This window comes from Madurella fahalii, assembly GCF_045866475.1.
Source record: "Madurella fahalii IFM 68171 DNA, scaffold_1, whole genome shotgun sequence".
Classification (NCBI taxonomy): domain Eukaryota; kingdom Fungi; phylum Ascomycota; class Sordariomycetes; order Sordariales; genus Madurella; species Madurella fahalii.
In genome coordinates, this window is record NW_027263971.1 from 4463782 (window position 1) to 4473417 (window position 9636).

The following is a 9636-nucleotide window of genomic DNA, read 5'->3' on the forward strand; positions in this document are numbered from 1 at the left end:
GGGCAAGTTTCCGTTTAGGATGCTCGATGGGGGTATTATCGCTTCCCACAAGACCTTGCCGGGGACGTTGCTAGGCCTAACCCGAATCCGACGCCCGTGTCCGCCTTGCGGGTCAACTTTATCACCGGCGGACTTATACCCACCTTTGCTTGTCAGCACCAGACAATGGACTTGACAGGGCAAGCACAAGTGATGTCAATGTTTATCCAGAGTCCGCCGTGGCGAGCAACTCGCCGAAGCCGAGATACTATCTGCCAACCCGAACCGCCGCGACACCATCCCACTTCTAGGTAGCTCGTACAACCCGGGGCCGGAGCTCGATTTCCAGGTGGTGAAGCTCCTATCAAGCCAGACACTCCGGGATGCGGTCCCTCGTCCAGCGACGTGGGTTTACTTCGCGTCCTCCCCCGAGTCACTAGCAACAATCAAGCAAGAAGCACTCGGTCACATCTCGGACCCTCGAAGCTACGTATCTACGGACGACGCTTTAAGCGTCTTCATATGGCAGTCGGTTTGCAAGATCCGTGCGCTGCGTCTAGGGGCTTCTGTAAAGTCCATACTCGGCCGTGCTGTCGACGTGCGACGCTATCTACGTCTCCCGTAGTCGTACCCGGGGCTGTTACAGAACATTACTTACCAGACGTCCACAGTCCATGAATTGACCCGAAAACCACTCGGCAGCATTGCCTCGCTGCTACGGTTAGCTGTTGACCCGAGCAAATCCAATCTAGGATATGATACACGGGCGCTCGCGACTCTACTCGACCACCTCGAAAATAAGACCACGATCTCTCGCTGCGGGAATCAACTCTTCCGCGAACCTTATGATCAGTTCGTGGACAAGTCCCTCCTTTTACGATATGGACTTTGGCTTCCACCTTGGCAAACCGGAGGCTTTGCGACGGCCGCTGTTTACGCCGCTCGAGGGTCTAGCGTATCTCATACCCAGGCTTTTCGGGGGTGAGACTGTGTTCGGCATTTGCCTAAGGGAAGGAGATACGGCAAAGCTACGTGTCGACCACGAGTTCTCGAAGCTCGCTGTATATACTGGGTAATCATTATCAGCACTGGGATATCTGCAGTACATAGTTCTGCCAGGTCGGTTAAAACGCCAGATCATCTTAGGTACAGCGAGGAAACCCATTCAGACGCACAATCCCGGCTTTTCTTAATCCATCCGTGCCGGATGAAATACTGCTCCCCAGAATCCATCAACACGAGGGTAACAAAGTTTGGCGCCATAGCATGAACTCGTTCACCACAGTTTTGATGGAGCCGCCCCCAGGAGATTTTACCGCTCTTCAACTGCGGCAACTTCCCCACGCCAACGGAAGGCTACTCGTCAGTACCGTATATCTACTAGCTCTTTGTATCAAATACCGAGGATGAAGGGGTTTGGTATTTCTCCGTTGCCTTAATATTTCTTGCCAGCACCTACAACGATGCCCGGGGTACCAGTTGGGAATCAATATAACCCAGCAACGAGCACAGGTGCTGCCATGCTAACCTGGTATATAATTAGCCACACACCACGGTGACCTCAGTCGAGGCGGCATTGGGTATGTTCAACGGGCGGGGGATAAAGGCCTTTATTATGCCGCCACCCCCAGATTTGACGCCCAATGCTAGAAGTACGAGCCCGGATGAGGTTACAGTTGTGCCCGGCCGGGTGCGACCACAACAACATCACCTTATGCGTCCGGTCATCATGGTGCACGGCCAGGTGTCATCGTTTTATCGCTGTCGGCACCGGGCAGTGATGCCAAGGCAATGGCAATCACTGCTCCGTCTCACAGGGGATCCGGAACCACGTCCAGAAACAACTCGAGGCCGTACACAGTTCCCGCTAGTAAGGAGCAGATCAATTGCCGGAAAGCTACCTTATCACATACCCGTCCTTCCCCCTTGATCCACGCGCATCGTCTCAATCACCCTAACATCCGCATCAAGACCCATCAAGAAACGAAAACAAATGTGGCAAATGTCCATCTTCACCGACCAATGAGATCCTGCATGGAGATCATATCTGGGCCAGGGGATACTATTTAGTTTCTGATGGCCCGTGCCCTTCTACACCGCAATAGACGTTGCAAGAGGAGAATAATCCAAGCGCTTGCTTAGTAAATAGGCATTCCGCGGCCGCGCACGATAGCGGATTAGGAGGCCCAGTCTAGAGATGCCGTAGCAGTAGGTTCTCTTAGTAGGCGAACACGATCGCTTTGCTGCCTGGTACCTGCTTCGGGCATGTACGGTCTCGTGAGGAGAATGCTTTGTCAAGTGTTCCACGCCTTAATTATAGGGTTGCCTCAGGAAGCTGATTCAACCCTTCGTCACAAATGCCGTCCAACGCCGGTCTCATAGTGTCGCTCTCACATGGCAGCTAGCCGCGTAGATGCCTTGCCCCGGAAATTTTCATCGACGACGAAAAGAGTAGTCGAAGAACCTCTTGGTGACCTGCCAAATTCAGCCGGCAAACCACCAAGCAACTGCAGATCTAAGAATACACCTCCCTTGAGCCCGCCCGGGAGAGCCTTTAATCTAAGCCCTGGATAGTACTCTGATAACCCGGCTCACGGACTTGGTAGGCAGTTATGGATGCGGTGCGCGGCACTTTGACAGGCCGCCGGTCATTGGAGGTACATTTGCCGAGATCCGAAGATTGAACAGGGGTATTTGCGACAGGTATATAGCACAATCAAGCGATGCGGGCCATACACGGCGCCTCCTTTAATCGCCACACCACCGGATAATCATGCTGGCCATGCCTGTCCCATCTAGCCCTCATTCTATGCTCGTCGCTGACTTGCTAGCGATGCTGATGGACGGAGCAAAAGATTACCTGGGCTTGACATGGAAAGGGCTTGCAAGGAAGTTGAAATGCCGGTAGTACTTACTGAAGAGGCCCGGGAGAATTCCGAACGTATAAATGTGGAGGCGGACACGGCATCGCCTGGCTGTCCTGCTCTCGCTTGTTTCCAGTCTTAGTTTGCAGCCGTGTATGTTTCTAGCCAGTACCGCTAGTCACTCTTGAGAGACCTAGATCCGCAATGAAGTCCTTCGCCGCCGCAATCGCGCTAGTCGGGCCTGTCCAGGCTGGCCTCCGCTTTCCATGCTCGACACTGACGATCCAGCGGCTTGACCCCGTCGTTGAGCCCGGCGCGATCCCCGCAGCCCACGTGCACCACATTGTCGGCGGCAACGCCTTCAACGCCACGATGGAGGGCGACGTCGGCGAGCGCGCTACGTGCACGACCTGTCAGATGTCTGAGGACTTTTCCAACTACTGGACCGCCCACCTATATTTCAAGCACCCCACCAACGGCTCGTATCACCGCGTGCCCGTCCTCCCCGTGCAGCCGCTGCTGGGCGGCTCCGAGGGCGCTCAGGGTGGTATTACTGTCTATTACACCCAGTTCGATTTGATGCGGGACAACATCCAGCAACAGCCTATCAAGTCGTTTCCGCCGGTAATTCCGACCCAGCAATGCCCGCAACCGTCTTGGTACCAGTACCGTTTGCGATGCTAATATACGCCTCACAGGGCTTCCGCATGACGGTCGGCAGCCCGACCAACACTGACCGTGCCCGTGTCGGCCTCAGCTATCAGTGTCTCTCGGGCCGTGGCCGTGGGCCTGAACTGAACGATTTCCCCACCGGCCCTTGCTCGGGAGGCATCTTCACCACCCACCACTTCCCGGCGTCAGCTTCCCCCAAGCCCCCATTCGGAGTCATTCGCTAATAAGGAGCTAATCAGGTGCTGGGATGGCAAGAATCTCGACTCCCCCGACCACCAGTCGCACATGTTCAACACTCTCCGCTCCCCGGGCTTCACTAACGCCCCCGCCTGCCCGGCCTCGCACCCGGTGCGTATGCCGCAAGTAGCTTACGAAACAGTCTGGGACACCTCCAAGTTCAATAGCATGTGGCCTGCCGGCACACCCAACCCGTTCGTTTGGAGCTTTGAGGGGAATGGCGCCGGAACGCACGCAGACTATATGTTTGGGTGGAAGGGAGACTCGTTGCAGCGGGCGATGGACAAATCTGAGTGCTTCTACGACGGGTGCGGGAGCATCAAGAAGCAGGCCATGCAGGTGGCCAATCAATGTACTGTCAAAGAAATGGTCAAGGAGGAAGTTGACGGCTGTACGTTCCGATACACTCTTCACTCTAGCTCACTTCGTCAGGTTTTTCAAGATGCTGACTTTTGATTATAGGGCTTACCGCACTTCCAGGCAGGCCAAACTCGCGCAGAGTTTAAGCAAGGACAAAGGCAATCATTGCTCTAGAGGGAGTGGGGTGTAGAACGACCATGTTCCCTCCCTGGATTGACATCACAACAGCCAAACTGAACATCTACCTACGGTTAAAATTACTTGGCAATCTATTAGCAATTGTCTTTTATTGAGCGCTAGTACGTAGTAGCAGATAGTTAAAGGAGAGAACGTAAGGGGGAAAAGCACTTCGGTGCAAGAACTAAACTAGCCCAGAGAAGCGACAACAATGGCGCGTTTCTTTTTCTACGGTATTCCGAAATACCGCCTGGTTGCTATTGGCGGTCTGCTAATCACACCTGTGCTAGGAGTCTACCTCCCGGGGCAAAAACATCATTCTGCCTCTGCCATCCAGCTCCCCATCGTGAGGCCCTCAGCAACATAAAGCAGACCAATGTCCTATCGAACCTGTCATAGATGCAGACTTGGTGTGCCGCTTCTTTGGTTTCTCTGTGTAAATATGCATGCAGTTGGCCCTGGAATTTGGGGCGATGGCCGGTCATAGGTGGTTGGTGGCGGTAGGTAGCTGGGAAGGAGTGCAAGAAGTCGAACTGGTAGCATTGGAGGAGCAATCCTCTGCAGGGCGTTCAGTTTTGCCAGAGGCTGACGAGGCGGCTACTAAATCATTCAATCTCTCTCTCTCATCCATCTCTCCCAGGAAAGATACAACAGGTGTCCAATGTTAGCGCTTTATCTCCTTGTCGCAATTCTTTAGCTCATTGATTGGCCTCGAGATACCAGTCACAAGGGAAAGGAGCTCTAGAGACAACTCAGCCGGTCCGACACTGGCCGAAACCTACGGATAGGGGCAATCACACTCCGGCACCGGAAGCTGACCTTAGATGCAACAGACAGGTCGTGTCGAGAGAACCTGGAAGTCCCAACCGAACCGCCCCACCCCCACCAACCCATGAATTCTGCGCTAAATATACCACCATGGCAGATCAGTCATTAGGCCGTCTATATCATCTCGCTGTCCCCGGCGTAGTCAATCATCCGAGCTGGAAGTGCTCGAGACAGACACCCAAGCCGATGGGACCCAAGAGCCGGATTGACCGAATGGTAAACCAGAACCGACAAACCAAGGTTATTGTAGCAATTAGGTACTAGATAAGCAAGACAGCCTAGAGCTCCAGAGAAAGTCCATCAGCACTCCCAAGTGCCAGTACTACGCACCCTATTTTAATGTCTCCAGTGAAAAGCTAAGCTCCTTTACAGTAGACAGTGACAGTGAACTACAAAATTAGTCCCCATCTGCGCCGGATCACCGTCACCATCCCTAGTTACATCGTGGACAAGCGAATCCAATTTGTAACCTAGGATCTAACAGAGTGGCGAGGAAGCTAACTTGGCGAGTTCTAGTTAATCCTTAACTTTACAGAATATATATATTGCGACTCAAGATAGACAGACGTTTATAGCAGCTAGTATAGCACTTAGAGATATAAGGATAAAGGTATAGAGGACTATCTTATGAGAGGTTATCTACGAAATAACTCTACTTTAGAAACTTAGACAGTAGGTTAGGTATAGAAACTTCAAGCTAGCCAGATTTCCTAGGCTTCTAGCCTTCGAAGACCTAACTAGTCTATTTACCTTATCAACATATATCTAGAAAGCTGCGAGGATCAACGATCTAAGGGTAGTAGGACCAGAGTGACTAGGTACGAGTAGTACACACACAACGTAGGAGCAGAGTACCCATTAGAAGTAGGATAGTAGTCTCATTAAACTCTATCTCTCCTAAGCCCTGTTTTATACCCTCCTCTTCATACCTTATAATAACATCTAGGCTCACTTACCTCACTTACTACCCTGTCTTCGTTCTTACTTGTACGCTCTTTCGATACTCTTCTAATACGATATCTATACCTTTCTAGCTTAGTGTTATTGTTACTTTTTAGAACCCTGCTAGTACTATGGCTTCGGAGCTTCCGTTTTACACTAACACCAATCTTATCTAGCCAGTCCTTATAGAGTCTTCCTCCTTCTAGACTCCTACTTTTAGGAGCTATCTAGGCTATATACTCTTTTATAGATGTTGGAAGCACGGTATCTCTGAATCGTGGGAAGATTAAAATTGAGGATGTCTGTCTCCTGCTCTTCTCTCTTAGAGAGCTTACTCCTTTATAGACGAGATACACGTACAGAATGACGTCTGTACAGTGGCGCAGTTAGCTGCCAGCCTGCTTTAGCTGACTAGAGTATATGGGTTTGACTCCTGCACTAGATCCTGTAATCCTGATCCTCTAGACTAGCGCCTGATCCTTTTGACAATAGATAGTGCTATCAATAATCCTACTTATAAGCTTTGTATATTGAGTTGGGGATTACAGTCCCTAGAAAGTAGGGTCCCTCTGATCGGAGGGATACAATTGCTAGGATAGTGCTCTATGTGAGTGTCAAAAGGGTCAGGCGCTAGTCCAAGGATCAGGATCACAGGATCTAGTACAGGAGTCAAACCCATGTATTCTAGTCAGCTAAAGCAGGCTGGCAGCTAACTGCGCCACTGTATGGACGTCATCCTGTACGCGTATCTCGTCTATAAAAGGAGCAAACTCTCCAGCAAAGATGAACACAATGAACACAATCAAGAAAAGACACAAAACTCCTCAACTGTCATTTTCCCAAGATTCAGAGGTGCCGTGTTTCCGACAGTGAGGACTAGCTAGGTAGGGTCGGCGTGGGCGTAGGATGGAAGCTCCGAAGCCATAGCGCTGGCGGGGTCACGAAAAGCAACAACAATGCTAGGCTAGAAGGGCGTGGATATCGTGTCAGAGGAGCGTTGAAGGAGCGTATAAGTAAGGACGATGACGAGGTAGCGAGCGGAGTAAGTGAGTCCAGACGCTGTTATCGCAAGGCATAAAGAGGAGGGTGGAAGACAAGACTTAGGAGAGAGATAGAATTCAATGAGACTACTATCCTACCTCTAACGAGTACTCTACTCCTACGTTACGTATATACTGCTCGTACCTAGGTACTCTGGTCCTACTACCTTTAGATCTCTAATCTTTATATATTGAACTCTTTGCTTTCCGGGCGACTAGATTGTCTAGGGCGACTTAGTACTAAAGTATTAATATACTACTCTCAATCAGTTTATAAGCGAAATAGAAGGTTCGTTTATATCGAATAGCTAGCCTTCTAGTATTATATAACTTCCTGATATTCCTGAGATTCTGGATACTTAGGTCCTTGATTCCTTTAGTATAACCTAAAGGTGTTTATCTATAGACAAGCTGTTTATTAACCGCTTTCCTATAATATAGACGGATATACCTCTATCTGAGTAATAGTAGCAACTACTTGATAAGGAACGACGGTTTAATAAGTAGATTACTATTATATACCAGGAGGCTATACTATACTATTAAAAGGCTGAGTTTAAACTACTCCTCTATTAGAATCAATATATATTAGAACTAGCGTCTCTAGCTAATCCTATAGTATATCCCTCCTAGGAAGCCCTTTTAACCTCTCTGAGCCTGTTCCTACGACCCCTACGAGTATAGTATCCTAGTAGCTTAGAATAGTCGTATAAAAGGGAATGATATAGAAGACCCCGACTCCTATCTATCCTATATATAATAGGTCCAATACGACTACTATTTATAATTTTCTCTTCAACTATAAAACGAACTTCTATCTTTTCGGCAATATTCTAAGCAGTAACTGTATTATACATATAGTAAACTACCTAACGTATATTATAAGCGAGCTGACCACTTCCCACCGCGACGCGTCCCCTCTATACAAAATACCAAATTTCTTTACAACTAACAATGGCAATATCTTCGTACGAAGCTAAGATAAACCTAGCAATCGACGCTCTCAAAAACAATCCGAAACTTAGTATCCAAGCTGTAGCAAAGATCTATGGGGTCAATAAAACCACTCTTCGAAGCCGACGTAAGGGTATACCTGCACGACAAGATGCTCGACCCAACTTACGGAAACTTACGGATCTGGAGGAGCGTACAATTATTCAGTATATAACTGAGTTATGTATACGCGCATTTCCTCCTCGGCTTCGTTTTGTGGAAGATATGGCCAACTGATTGCTACGCGAACGCGACGCGCCCCCTGTCGGTAAGCTCTGGGCTCACAACTTCGTCAAACGCCAACCAGAACTCCGGACGCGTTTTACACGTAGATACGACTACCAGAGGGCCAAATACGAAGATCCTAAAGTTATTCGCGAGGGTTTACACTTGTATATAACGCCAAAGCCAAATACGGTATCCTCGACGAAGATATATACAACTTTGACGAGACCGGGTTCTTGATGGGTATAATTACCACTGGCATGGTTGTTACTACCTCCGATGGCTATAGGAAAGCTAAAAAAGTTCAGCCTGGTAATCGCGAATGGGCTACAGTTATCTAAGGAGTAAATGCTTAAGGCTGGGCTATCCCACCATTCATCCTTTTGAAAGGGAAATACCACCAGGAAAGTTTATCGAGAATGCAATCTTCCAGCTACCTGGTATATCGGTATAACCGATAATAGCTGGACTACCAATAAGAAAGGCCTAGATTGGATTCGGCATTTCGATTTTCATACAACATCTCGTACCAAAGGCAAATACCGGCTCCTAGTTCTCGATGGCCACGAGAGCCACCACTCCGACCAATTCGAGGCCTACTGCCAGGAACACAATATCATCACACTTTATATGCCTCCACACTCTTCGCACCTAGTCCATCCATTAGATGTTGGTTGTTTTGGACCGTTGAAGAGGGCTTACAGCTACCAAATCGAGGAACTTATACGTATGCATGTCACACATATCACCAGATTGGAATTCCTTTGTGCATTCAGAGCAGCGTTTTTTTACTTCTTTTACCGAGAAGAATATCCAAGGAGCCTTTGCCGGAGCAGGTCTTGTGCCGTACGATCCAGAAAGGGTCATTTCCAAAATGGATATACGTCTCCGAACCCCAACTCCACCAATCTCGCAGCCAGATACGGCACTACCTTGGCAATCTCAAACACCACAAAACCCCCGAGAGGCCATCTCACAGAAAGACCTTATCAAAGGCCGGATATCCAACCACCAAGGCAGTTCTCCGACACCTATACTAGCTGCCATAGACCAATTAGCCAAAGGTACGATGGCTGTAATGCACGAAGTGGCTCTTTTACGTACAGAGGTCTCGGCGCTGCGAAAGGCCAATGAGGGGCTTAGTAAGCGACGGAGAGCCAAAAAAACACATATACGGCTTGGAGGGTCTTTTACCGTACAAGAGGCACAGGATCTACTAGATCAAAAGGCTGCAGATGAGCAGGTAATCCACGAAAGACGACAAGATAGTGGTAGTACAAGGGGGTCTACTACGAAGATTCGGTGCTGTAGTATGTGCG

The 9636-nt window shown here is 49.3% G+C and overlaps 2 protein-coding genes across 2 annotated transcripts; both read left to right on the top strand.

The window, feature by feature from the left end:
- Positions 1 to 824: 824 nt before the first annotated feature.
- MFIFM68171_01387 (uncharacterized protein) lies at positions 825 to 1055 on the top strand (the record flags this gene model as incomplete). The annotated part of the gene is made up of 1 exon (XM_071056809.1): positions 825 to 1055. One exon carries the CDS (start codon positions 825 to 827, stop codon positions 1053 to 1055), a length of 231 nt encoding a protein of 76 aa, XP_070912910.1.
- Positions 1056 to 3047: 1992 nt separating this feature from the next.
- On the top strand, positions 3048 to 4258 carry MFIFM68171_01388 (NAD(P)-binding Rossmann-fold containing protein; the record flags this gene model as incomplete). Its single annotated transcript, XM_071056810.1, has 4 exons — positions 3048 to 3467; positions 3542 to 3699; positions 3755 to 4143; positions 4215 to 4258. 4 exons carry the CDS (start codon positions 3048 to 3050, stop codon positions 4256 to 4258), a joined length of 1011 nt encoding a protein of 336 aa, XP_070912911.1.
- Positions 4259 to 9636: the final 5378 nt, after the last annotated feature.